The 12,305-nt window shown below is 31.4% G+C and overlaps 1 protein-coding gene across 2 annotated transcripts; it reads right to left on the bottom strand.

The window, feature by feature from the left end:
• Positions 1 to 5,507: 5,507 nt before the first annotated feature.
• Positions 5,508 to 12,215, bottom strand: LOC134232548 (regulation of nuclear pre-mRNA domain-containing protein 1B-like). 2 transcript variants are annotated; one of them, XM_062714530.1, is made up of 9 exons: positions 12,020 to 12,215; positions 11,423 to 11,552; positions 11,100 to 11,212; positions 10,400 to 10,489; positions 9,612 to 9,727; positions 9,323 to 9,449; positions 8,611 to 8,786; positions 6,745 to 6,890; positions 5,508 to 5,929 (listed from the first exon to the last, which is right to left on the bottom strand). In XM_062714530.1, coding segments are annotated over exons 1-9 (1,050 nt in total). In that variant the 5' UTR covers positions 12,171 to 12,215; the 3' UTR covers positions 5,508 to 5,928. The 2 variants fall into 2 exon arrangements, with proteins under 2 accessions (XP_062570514.1, XP_062570515.1); XM_062714531.1 differs by lacking the exon at positions 10,400 to 10,489.
• Between the last annotated feature and the right edge of the window lie 90 nt (positions 12,216 to 12,305).

The raw sequence follows: 12,305 nt of genomic DNA, 5'->3' as shown, positions 1-12,305 counted from the left end.
TACACAAAATGACATCAGATACATGTAACTGTTTCAGTGGTATTTTGATATTTAGTACAATGTACTAGTCGGTAGAATTTAAGATATTAACAAATATCCCACACGAAATTCAGAAGATTCAAAGATTATCTGGCCAACATTGGGACGGAATTAGAGAGGATATTTTTATTGGGCAAATATATTAGTACAACACCATGCTTGAATAATTGGGGCGTCTGTGAAACGGGTAAAAAGTTTTAGTGTGACTGACGAACTGTAGATTTGTATACATTTATATACTTTGATTGCTTTGAGTATATTTACGCATTGTAAAAGTAAAAATTATATTGGTCATGGCACAATAAATATTCTAATACTAGTACATTTTGCTCATTTTCGAGTTTTTGTTGCATGAATTTTTAGTACGAAACAGTGCCCAGACGTGCAAAAACATTATTTTGCATTCATTTACTACTAAAATTTATTTTCAGACGAACTTTTATGGGTGCACTAGAAGAATTTTGTTGACAAGAAAAAGTCTGTTTTCACCGAATCCTGGCACCGTAAAAATTCGGAACATAACAAGAGGGGAACACCTTAGATAACCCATTATATACTAACCAATAGCCATCGCCCACTATAGGGAACGAACTAGGAAGTTGAAAGAAGTAGAAATTATGACCCCGACACATATTCGAAGAATTATCGACATCGAATATTCTTTAAATCATTCATAACTTTATCAGACGTTCCATGGTTGTCCTGCATACCAGACTGTTGTATTTCCCCCCTTCTCTTTAATCTTTTATTGCAAACACCTATAACGGTATATGCAATTCTTATCTCGATTTAAAATTTACGATCGCGTGGGTGACCTTTGAATTTATTTTTCATAAAAATATACTGGGGTATATATATATATATATATATATATATATATATATATATATATATATATATATATATATATATATATATATATATATATATATATATATATATATATATATTTATCATGTGAATGTGAAATATTTTAAATAAACATGTCATTTTTATTTAGTTTTACATGCATGTATACCATTCAAAAAGGTTTTTTTTTTAAGTTTTAGGTTTTAGGTCTCCTTGAATAAATATTTAATACAACGTGTTATATCTATGATTTTGTATAGTATATACGAGAGAATATTTAATCAATGGACATTGAGATTTAAATCTTGGAGAAAGTTGTCAGAAAAAAAGTTTCCTGGCAACGATATCTGACCGAGACTACTTAATCCTAGCACACCCTTCTCAAAATGCCATCATTGATAATTATACGTCATGTCCATTTCCGCTTTTTATCGTCAGTACTGTTGCTCAAACATGCTCTGGACAATGAGATACTCTTCATTGTTTGCTTTGTTTAACTTTTCATATGTACGAAGATTTTTTGACTATTGAAGTATAGCTAAAATAATCTCTTTTTTTGGAAAGATTAGTAATCCCACGTGACTTTTAAGCAGGGAGACCACGATAAAATTGAAACTATTCTAAAATGTTTCATTTGACAGTTCGGGAGTCAAGCCTATCAAATGATTTATTTTATAGCGTTTATCTTCACCTCAAAGATATTTGCCGCAAACTGCACTATGAAGTGTGGTTGTTTTAAAATCGGAACCGCTTACAATACGTTAAGTTGTGAAATGTATGTAACACAACACACAATATGATTTATTAAGAATAAGAATTTTTGACACACTTCTTTATTGCAAATATAAACATCTTCTAAGTTTTTTTTTGTTTTCAAGCGATGATTTTTTAAAAATATATAATTTAAATTGATCCAATCGGATTAAACCTAAGAAAGCAGAGAGAAAGAATGTCTTTACAGTTAAATTTTCAGATTGATAATAACCGAACACCGTTCGATTGATTACTGATAATATCACTTATCGATGAAACACCTCGGGAAGTTTGATCGGTTAGTGATCGATTACTTTTTGTTCGATAATTGATCGAAAACCGATCATACTAAGTAACGCTCTTGAACAAAACATAAATTCTGTAAAAACTATTTAAGCCGCGACATTTATGCAATCTATTTCAATGCGAGTTCCAACCTTTATTTTCATTCCTTTTTCGGTATTTTTCATGCTCTTCACATTTTGCATTCTGAAACTCCGTGCTTATATATATATATATATATATATATATATATATATATATATATATATATATATATATATATATATATATATATATATATATATATATATATATATATATATATATATATATATATATATATATATATATATATATATATATATATAATTTGACCAGTGCGTGTCGGGTTAGGCAGGTTTCACTGTACTAGATTAACGCAAAAAATTTGGTACCTATTTTATAAAATCAATGTTCATAAAATTAGAGCCTAACTTTTCCAATGTTTTACTGAGCGGACGATGTTTGACCGAGGAGTGAGATTTTGGACCCGTCGATGAGATGTTAGACCTAATTTGTACGGGATCAATGTTGATTTTTTTTTTGTTCGGTTTGCGAGATGTTACGCTCCGAAATTCTGATAGTCGCTGTATATCTATGAGTTTGACTTTTAAAAAACATTGTTCTTGTTTATACATTTTGTTTGATTGTATGGTGTTTAACGTCTCTCTCGAGAATTTGTCACTCATATGGAGACGCCACCACTTGCCGGTGGAGAGCTGCAAATTTTGTCCACACTTGACACTCAGGGCAATTGAGCATTGAGGGATTTTTCTCGTGCCAGCACCTACTGCGACATGGGGCCTCATCCAAAGGACCGGTCTCCACGTCCCACAGTGGGATTCGAACCCACGACGTAAGGATCGACTTCTTATTTCGCGACTGTAGAGCCATAGGCGTCGGAACCGGGGGGGGGCTTTAGCCCCCCCCCCCCCCAACTTTGTTTTTGCAGATATATATACATAATATAGGCACTGAAAATTGGATTTTACCTTTTTTGTTAGTTTAGCCCCCCCCCCCCAACTATAAATTTGCTTCCGACGCCTATGAGAGCAGACGCTCTACCCACTGCGCCACGCAGGCGACTACACGTTTTGAAATGTTAGTGCTAAAGCCTTCATATTTCACAAGTGTATTTCTTGTGAAAAGACCTTCCTTTGGATATAAACCATTTTGCATCTAACCTACTTTTTGAAAATCATTAACCAAGGGCCATTATTTTTGAAAAATTGGAGCTAGGGCTTTAATACTTCACTTATATTTCTTATGGAAATGTCTTCACCTGGATACCTTTAATTTGACCTTTGAGTTGGACCAACATTTCACAAACTTATATATTTTTCACTTATATTCATTGGGAATTCCTTTCTTTTAGTAATAACATTTGTTATCCCTTGACCTTGGAGTTTTAATTGCAGTAAATATTTCAGATTAACTTTTATCTTCGTCAAAATCTGCCATATGGAGGCATAAAGGTTTTACAAACATATCTTTTTTTTTAATCATTAGCACTGAAGTTGTATGATCTCAAGGCAATATAAACATTCAAAACTCAAAAAACTTAGATTCATATACCAACATTTTAATTTCATGCTCTTCTTAAGCATTGTTTATAACAAATGAATAAAACATATACTTCTCTACAAAGTACTTGCCATGAACATGCATATATCTGAACTGATAAAAAAAATTGTCTTAAATTGATAACAAGACAGAAACATTGAATAGAAGATAAACAAAATTTACAACTGAACGCCAATACAATGTTATTTATCATTTCAAGACCATGTATTGATTTTTCTTCAAATCAAGGAAGTTAATCTAAAAGATTGGACGAATATGTGTACTTTGTACTATTTTGAGAGCAAAATGTTATCAGTTGTATGCCACAGTGTTCAATATGACATGTCATTTTTTTTTACGTTGATAAGAGAGAAAATATAAGCAAACAATGACATTTTGTAGCACTAGGTACACTTCAAAGTCTCAAAGACCACAGAGTTTTATAACTTCAAATCTTTGCACTGAGTTTTGTAGAAAAGTGTTTGAATTCACTTCATATAATAAATTGTACCTCAACAAAATACATGTAGAATTCCAACTGATTCATGATTTTACACTGCTTATGGTAATAGTGTACATTATTGAATATCTATATTTACTTTGTATTTTTCCAAATAAACTAAAAATGGAAGATTTCAAAAAATTTTTCTCCTGTATTTCTCTCGTACTTTGGACCGAATTATCTTTGAAACCAAAATGGCATACAAATGTCCGAAATATCAGGGCCAGGAGGACTATTAACAACGATTATGAGGAATCTTTTGTTTTTGAAAGAGTCAATGTTAGGAACACACGGTTATATATTTTGAGATTACAGCTTTAAAAACATGGAGAAATAAATCGAGAACAATATTAGTTTTTTCAAGCTATAAATAATTTTTTTTCGGAGAGCTACAGATCTGCAGCTAGGTAATAGTGTAATAATAATATCTATAACTTTGTATTAAATAAATACAATTTTCTATTTGACTTAATTCAAACAAAGGCAATCAAATAATTACTAAGCTCACCTCAATGCTATATACAAAGAGAACAAATTTGCTATAAATAGATGTTCTGGTACTTGAAGTGTGCATCCCAGAATGCAACACTCATGTAAGATTGATCAGAGATGGACTTTTGGTAACTTAGAATTGATTTTCCCTAAATACTGATGCTGCATCAGAAGTAGGTCTTGTACTGTGAAAAACTAGCATAATCCATTCAGATTTTTAAATTGCTCCAAGCTGGCTTTAGTAGGCTCTATACTTAAAAATAGAACAGTTACTGATTTATAAAATGTTAGGTGAGAGATACTGCACCCGCAATAGATGCAAGTGTAGTAAACATTCTTGGATGCATCATCCATGCAAGTTTGGTCCATGGAGGGCTTATACATGTAGTTACTTTGGAATGGATTTGCTCCTAATACTTTATCCTTTATTCTGATGTTAGAACAGTTGCCAATTCTTCAAGTATAGCTAATTTTTGTCAAAATGAATTAAATATATAATTTAGGCAAGAATGTGCTCTTTTTTCTAACAACAAAAAATTTTGCAAAAGGCTATTTTATGAACTATTTGATTCTATTTCACATCAAATTCAACTTTAAAACATACATAAATTGCAGACTCAACAATTTTAAAACATTATTTTAACATAGTAATTGATTTTCAATTTCTAACACAGCATAAAAGACATTATAGAAAGAGAAATGTGGCTTAAGCTTGCAACTGTAATTATTAAAGTTGGGAGAAAGACATGAAGAGTCCATAGAACTGAACAATACTTAAAACTGTGAAAATGATTCACAGGTCTGGAATCATATTTTCACATTATGTAATGTCAAGAATCTTCAGATGGTTGCATAGTGAATCCTATGGGATCAAGTTAAAATAATTCTCATTATTTAAAATTTTAGTAAATATATCTGTAAACCAGGTATTTATAAAAAAAAAATACAAAATACACATTGTATATTAATAAATATTCATTTATATGAATAAATTCATATTCATTTAATGTCATTCTTCAAAGCACACCATTAATTTCCCATAAATCACTGAGTACATGAAATTTTCTATCAAGCCTCATCATGCTCATACATTCATCTACACTAACAATAATGCATCTTAAAAATGAACGCTTAATAAGGGGAATAATCCTTCACAGAACATTGAAAAACTGTGTACAATAATTCATCAACATGTACATTAAACCTTGATACAACAGATTTGTGTATCACTGGGCAAATAATGACTGAATTCAAACAAGGATACAACATGGAATCATTAACAATAGGCCTGATCACAGAGTAGCATCTTGTTGTATAAACTTGTTCCCTTTCTCTTCACAATCATCATCAGAGCTTACGTCCATCTTCTTCATTTATACCAGTTCACACACAGGTAAAAAAGTGCACCATCTGACAAATATTTTATATCTCTTAGTAGCTTTAATATGATGATTTTGTTTTCTAGAGAAGCAATACAATGTACTGTATTGTGAATGACATTTTGGAATTTAATAAAGAAAAAAAAAACATGTATAACTAATAATAATTCTAAATACACTTTTGTTTGAAAAACTCTGTCTTATTCCCCTCTTATTCCCACCCCCAACCCCCCAGCACAACAAAACTGTCTGAAAATGGTACCTTATACAAAAAATTTATCCATTCACTCTGAATAAAATCAAAGTCAAATCTTGTCGAACACGATGGGACCAAGGAAAAAATTTGAGATATCCGATGATTCGAGATATTGAAGGTTAAATACTTAGAGAATAATTGGTTGGGACTTCCAAATCAGTTTGACATATCCATGGTATTTGAGATATTGATGTTTGAGAAACCAAAGTTCAACTGTATTTTGTTTTAGCAAATAGTGAGAAAGTATTGAAGATCTCCACTTTAATTTGTAGAACATGAAATATGTTCCCAACTCAAAAAGAAAAAAAGCAATACTTTAAACTCCATGTCTAAAATGTATGATATTCTGTATATTTATTTTCAGATCATTCATTAAATTTTATTTTACACTATGAATGGTCAAGTGTGTAAGGCTTTATTCTTTAAGGTATATTTTTTTTATTAAATAGAATATTTTCAAAATTGATATAATGATTCACATTACTCATAAATTTGATGTCCCTAAAATTAAATTATATCAACCACATTTCATCAACCCTAGAGTTGTACACAGATAACTAAATAATTTAATTAACCACAGTATTAATTACCATAGTGAGAAGAGATCTCCGGCTGAGGGGAGGGGGGCCAGACCCCCGTCTATGTCTGGCAGTTTGGACAGATCTGGGAGATTACGAATGTGAGACATCAACTCCTGTCTGACAGCACCCACTTTTTCCAGTCGCTGTTTGGACTCCTGATGCAGAAAAAAAGAGAAAATTTGTTCTGAGAAAATGGACTATTTACTGTAAAACGAGAAAATTTGGTGCATACCTATTTTAGCGCAAACACAAGTGGGAATGCATTGGCGTAAATAAATTTTAGTGCTTGCACTTGTCAGTAAAATATATAAATGTGATATTTTGGGTTTTTTTTATCCACATTCGTATTTGACCTTTTGGTTAGTTAAACATGGAAACACATTAATACTCCTGTATATCAGTAAACATTCGTTAACTTTGCCGCGGTACGTGTTTCTATCACAACGTGGTACATGGTACAATGTTAAAATTTATTTTATTTCTATTAAAAGGAATGGAATATTTACTCATTTAAATCATATCAAAACAATGCTTGCATCGACAGAAAATTACTTAGACTAACTTAGATAAAACGGTAATCCTAATCAGGTATTGTCTGCAAGCTCAATCGCCATGCTTGATTCAATGATTGCTTTGTTTACCTCGAGGCAATAGATGATTGCAGAGAAGCCAAACTTTGAAGGTGCTAATGATAATAATCGGGTAACAACTACCGGGGTAACAATAGTTTAATTAAATTATAATTTGGCAGAACTTTTTGATTTCCGAACGGTTTGTTCCCGTTTTGCACACATTTGAATTACATGTAATTAAAGAATGTGTGAAAAATGGGAATTAGACCAGGTGAGATAATCACTTAATTGTTATAGTCTATACCATACTAAGTATGTAGGTTAAAGGTGAACTTATAGTGAAAAAATTAGAGAATAAATACAAAGTTTATGTATTTAATATAGTCACTTTGATGTTATAATTATCTGATGATGGGCATTATTTTCAAATTAATTTTTATTCTCTATTTCTTTTTGGTATCTTTAATTCATTTAGGATTTTATCATGATTGAAAAGTAAAAAGATTGAAAAGTATCCTTTTCTTAAGAAATTGGACTTAAAAAAATAAATATTAATAATTTATTTTACAAAATATTCAATAAAATCAAATTTTTACCATGAATATATATAGAATTTTAATAAAATGCTTATAAAATTGTATTAAACTTCTTAAGAATACATTAAGCTAAATCAGGTATTCACAGGTAAATCCAGGTAAATCCTAACCAGAGATCAGACTATAATTGCTATCAAAACACACGTCACACCTATTGTTTATACCTAATTATCAAATGTGTGCAAAACGGGAACACACCTTCCGAACATGTTCAGTGCAAGTGTGTATATAAAATCCAATGAACCTTCGACATTACGTAATTGCGCGTTCCGGTTTACATGTACTTATGTAAAAGCTTTGAACACACACAAAAAATTATATTTAGAAATCCTTTAGCGCACAATAAATTTTAGTGTTCAGGGGCTCTTGCGCCAAAGGCGCTAAAATTAATAGTGCGCCAAATATTCTCGTTTTACAGTATTACTTTTATACACATTGATTCATGCTATTTATCTTAATTTCTGGCTATCCTATCAAGTAAGCATTTCAGTTTGAAGTATAAATTACAGGAAGAAAAGTTGAGGAGATTTAAAGACTTGCAGATGGACTACCTTTGATTCTTCAGTAAAACACTTAAATATTTCGGTAATTTTACATAATTTAAAAAAAATGACTAAAGTATCAAAAACTCAAGTGAGAAGAATTGTTCATGTTTTCAGTGTCTGATCTCACAATTTAATTAGCTGAACATCAGCAATATTTTCTACCTGTAGTTTTTCCTCCCCTTTGACAACCTGATCTTTTTGACTTGTAAGGAAATCCCTCAACATCTTCCCCACTTGTTTTCTCTCTTCCAGTTCTGCATTCAGGCGGAAGTTGTATTCTGATAACAAAATACAAGCATCTTCTACTTGTCTGAACAGTTTCACAGCCGTTTCTTTATCTAAATAAATAAAATGCATATTAAATATATATTGTATTCTTTCCAAGTGAAGTGAAATATATGAGCATTTTTAATGCATATTTCAAAGGTTGATCTTCAACTCAACAAATTATTAAATCTGTCAAAGCTCATTTTATTTCTTTTCAACAATACATGTAGTAAAAAAGGGCATTTTTATTGCATATTTAATATTTTCTCTTAAATTCAGCAAATTGTTATATCTCAAAGTCTGTTTAAAAATGTATCTCAAAGATTTCAAAATAACATTGTATACTGTAAATAACTTTTTATTCGCGAGAACTTTATTTTCACGTAATTACGCGAGACGGTGTGCTCGCGAAAATTTAATTATCGCGTATAATAGTATTCCTTAAGATTATATAGAGCAATAACCAAAATTCGCGAAAATTTTGTCTCGCTAATCAAGAGTCAATTACTATCTCGCAAAAATAAGGTGTCGCGAAAATTTAGTGATCCACAGTAGGCAAATCTACGTTCCTTTCCAGCCACATGAGATTTAATGAAGAGAAACTGACCGGTGATTTTGGACAGATGATTAATGTCTGAGACATCAGGTGGCAGGGCTGCAATCTTCTCTCGAACTGCGGCATCACTAGATGCTGAATGTTCTAAATCAGCCAATCTCTTCACCAGCTCTTCTGCCTAAAAGTACGACAATAAAGAAAAAATGTATTCTTATTCTATGATTGTAGCTTCTGAAAGCATTAATTTTCATCTTTATTTGAAGGAAAAAGATGTGCGCCATTTAAAAGTGTAAAATGTTAATGATGTGTCATTTCGTTTAAAATGAACTTATGTCCTTACATCTGGGACCACAGGGTTTTCATCTTTAGGCATTGCCTCTATTTCTTCTCTTAGAGACGGCATTTCATCCATCTTCTTCCTCTTTGCTGGGGGTGTGGCCTTTTCTGTATTTTGCACTACAAAACAGTTTCAACTTTTAAAGCTTGCATTTTTTATTACACATTACCATGATGTAATAGGAGATGCTGGAGTTGATCCAGAGAGATTCATGTACATGTATTTTAAAATATTTTACCTGTTAAAGTGGCAAATGAAAAAAGCATTAAAATTTACATAAGAAAAAATATTTTTAAATATTTTCTCCTTATTAAGCTTTATATAGGGCTATATTAATGTTTGGGGGTAAAAATCATACTCTGGCAGTAAGAATTTATAGATATATCATAAATCATGATCTAGAACGCTTGATTTCATTTCTCCTTAGTATTTCAATGAATGTCTTTAAGAAAGATCTAATTAAACAAAAAGTTTGAAAAAACTGTTAATAAAAACCCATCAAGTTCCATCATGCATATTTGAAATATATATCAAAGAAGAATTTGAACAATCAAAATGTGCATAACCTTCATTAAAAGCATACCTTTTAAATGTAGCGATTTTAAAACTTTATAACGGAATGCTTAAAAGATACTACCCTTAGTAGGAAATTTATAGGCATTTTTTAAAAAAGTTTATTAAAGATAAGTGTTCTTGAAAAGTTCATTTTATATTAAGTTATTTGTATGGATGAACCACATCAATGTTCATATTCCTACAAGAAAAACAATGCTCGGTGAAATGATCAGCACCTTTGAACCCCTTCTTCTTTAGCGTCACTACATATTCCTCCACCTTTTTCTTGCGTTGGGATTTCAAGTCAGAATCAGAGACAGAAGTGGCTACAAAGACAAAAATAAAATCCCTCTATACCAAAAGTTACCCACAATCCAATGGGTCAGTGTTGTTCTGATCATCTTTGTTGTGTCAGGTGATCTAGCAGCTCCAATCAGAGGCTCACAATTCGAAGATTGAGAGAACTTGTTATTATCGGTACCCTGAGTATCATGACACAGGGACAAGACAGATGTCATCAATTTCAACAACAATGAAAGAGAACAAATGAAAAATTCCTGTGAAAGAAATTTTTGATACAACAGAGATATTGGTAGATAGGGAAATATAAATAGCTTGGATATGGGAGTATAAAATACTTTTTATTAAACTAGCAAATAGAATGCTTCCCATTGTCATACACAGCTGCTTGATAAAGAATATTCCATGAATGCTAGATTAAGATAACATGCTCCATATCACAATAAAAACATGCTTGTCTCTAGCTGTACCCATGCAAGATCCCAAAGAAATAATCATTTTACATGTTTTAGTTTTACTTTACCCACTTAACAATTTATGACTTAAAAAATATCTGCACTTATGAAAATTCAGTTACAGAATTAAAGTTGATTCAGAGACAAGATTTAAATAACTAGGTAAAGGATATATGTTTACCTCCAGGTTTAGATAGGCGGATTTGATCAATGAAGTGTTTGCTGTACACAGCTCTTTCCTCCCAGATTCCAAGGATTCTGTCCACAGATTTTTTGATCTTGTCATCTGCATCCCTTTGGTAAAATTATGTATACTATGAACTAGCAATGCTAAATTTATAACCTACATATACTAGTACTTATATTCACATAATTTCCATACACTGAATTCTCTTTGTATTTTTTTCTTTTTCAGTTGATCTATTGTAAGAACAACTAATAGAAAGGAGTCTAAAAATTATTAATACCCCATTCTCACATGCAATGATGTTGAATATCTCTTACTTGGTGGAAATTTTGTATGCCTCTGGTAGAACTGTGGCAAAGTCTTTTGTAAATTCTGGTCCTTTCTTTTTGCTGTTCTGTATAACATCATTAGCCAAGTACATAAAGGTTAGTCTTTGACTGGGTCGAACTGAAATAATCCAAGTACAACCTGTTATCTCATATATAACATATCATAATTATACCTTTAGGCTTTAATGACATCTGTGAACACAGTGCTCTGTGTCATGTGCATCGAACTTCCTTTATTCACCTGCAAACTTTAGTTTAAATTGTTAAACTTTTAAATGTTGGCAAACATTTTAAAACACTTTTACTCATATTCTTGTTAAATGTGCCATTTACCTCCTACGAAATACTTAGGCTAATAAATACATGTAGGTATTTAATTTTTAACACCTTTCAAATACTGCAAATAACAGAGTTCAAGGACTAGAATTAAAAATTCAGACATCCCATTCTATTCTGTAAATTTAATAAATTTAGCTGCTCCTTTCTTTCAAGTAAGAGGAAAATGTTGTCCTTGTGAAAAACGTTTATGTCAGCATTCCATATGTTGTAAACAACATCAACTATTGTTGACAAACAAAATCTTACCTCTTTGCATTTCCCTTAGCCATACTTGAACGATTGTTTTGGAATGTTTGCGATGATGAATCAACCACAATGACAATGTCTGAATACTTTGCTGTGTATTATTCAGCTCTCCTAGCTTTTTAACAAAGTTGTTATCCGAAAAAGAGGACATTTTCCTCTAGACACCTGCTTCGCAAGAACCAAAACAAAAGTTATCTTCCCTGGCGGAAGTGAGAGAGATCTTCATAGGTTTTGATGAAGGGAGAGTTAGTTTATGTATGATTGTAAATATCTCAGGACTTGTTAA

The sequence above is a fragment of the Saccostrea cucullata genome, unplaced genomic scaffold (genome assembly GCF_032062105.1).
Source record: "Saccostrea cucullata isolate Sc308-1 unplaced genomic scaffold, CSIRO_AGI_Scuc_v1 ctg60, whole genome shotgun sequence".
Classification (NCBI taxonomy): domain Eukaryota; kingdom Metazoa; phylum Mollusca; class Bivalvia; order Ostreida; family Ostreidae; genus Saccostrea; species Saccostrea cuccullata.
Note: the sequence above shows the minus strand (reverse complement) of the source record. Positions and strands in the feature narration are given on the sequence as shown.

Excerpts from the sequence above, each read along its gene's own strand:
- LOC134232548 (XM_062714530.1), bottom strand. The coding sequence starts at position 12,170 with ATGTCCTCTTTTTCGGATAACAACTTTGTTAAAAAGCTAGGAGAGCTG. Across the intron at positions 10,490-11,099 it reads CCGCCTATCTAAACCTGGAG|CCACTTCTGTCTCTGATTCT; the intron begins GTAAACATATAT and ends TTGTCTTTGTAG. Across the intron at positions 8,787-9,322 it reads TCATCTGTCCAAAATCACCG|ATAAAGAAACGGCTGTGAAA; the intron begins GTCAGTTTCTCT and ends TTATTTATTTAG.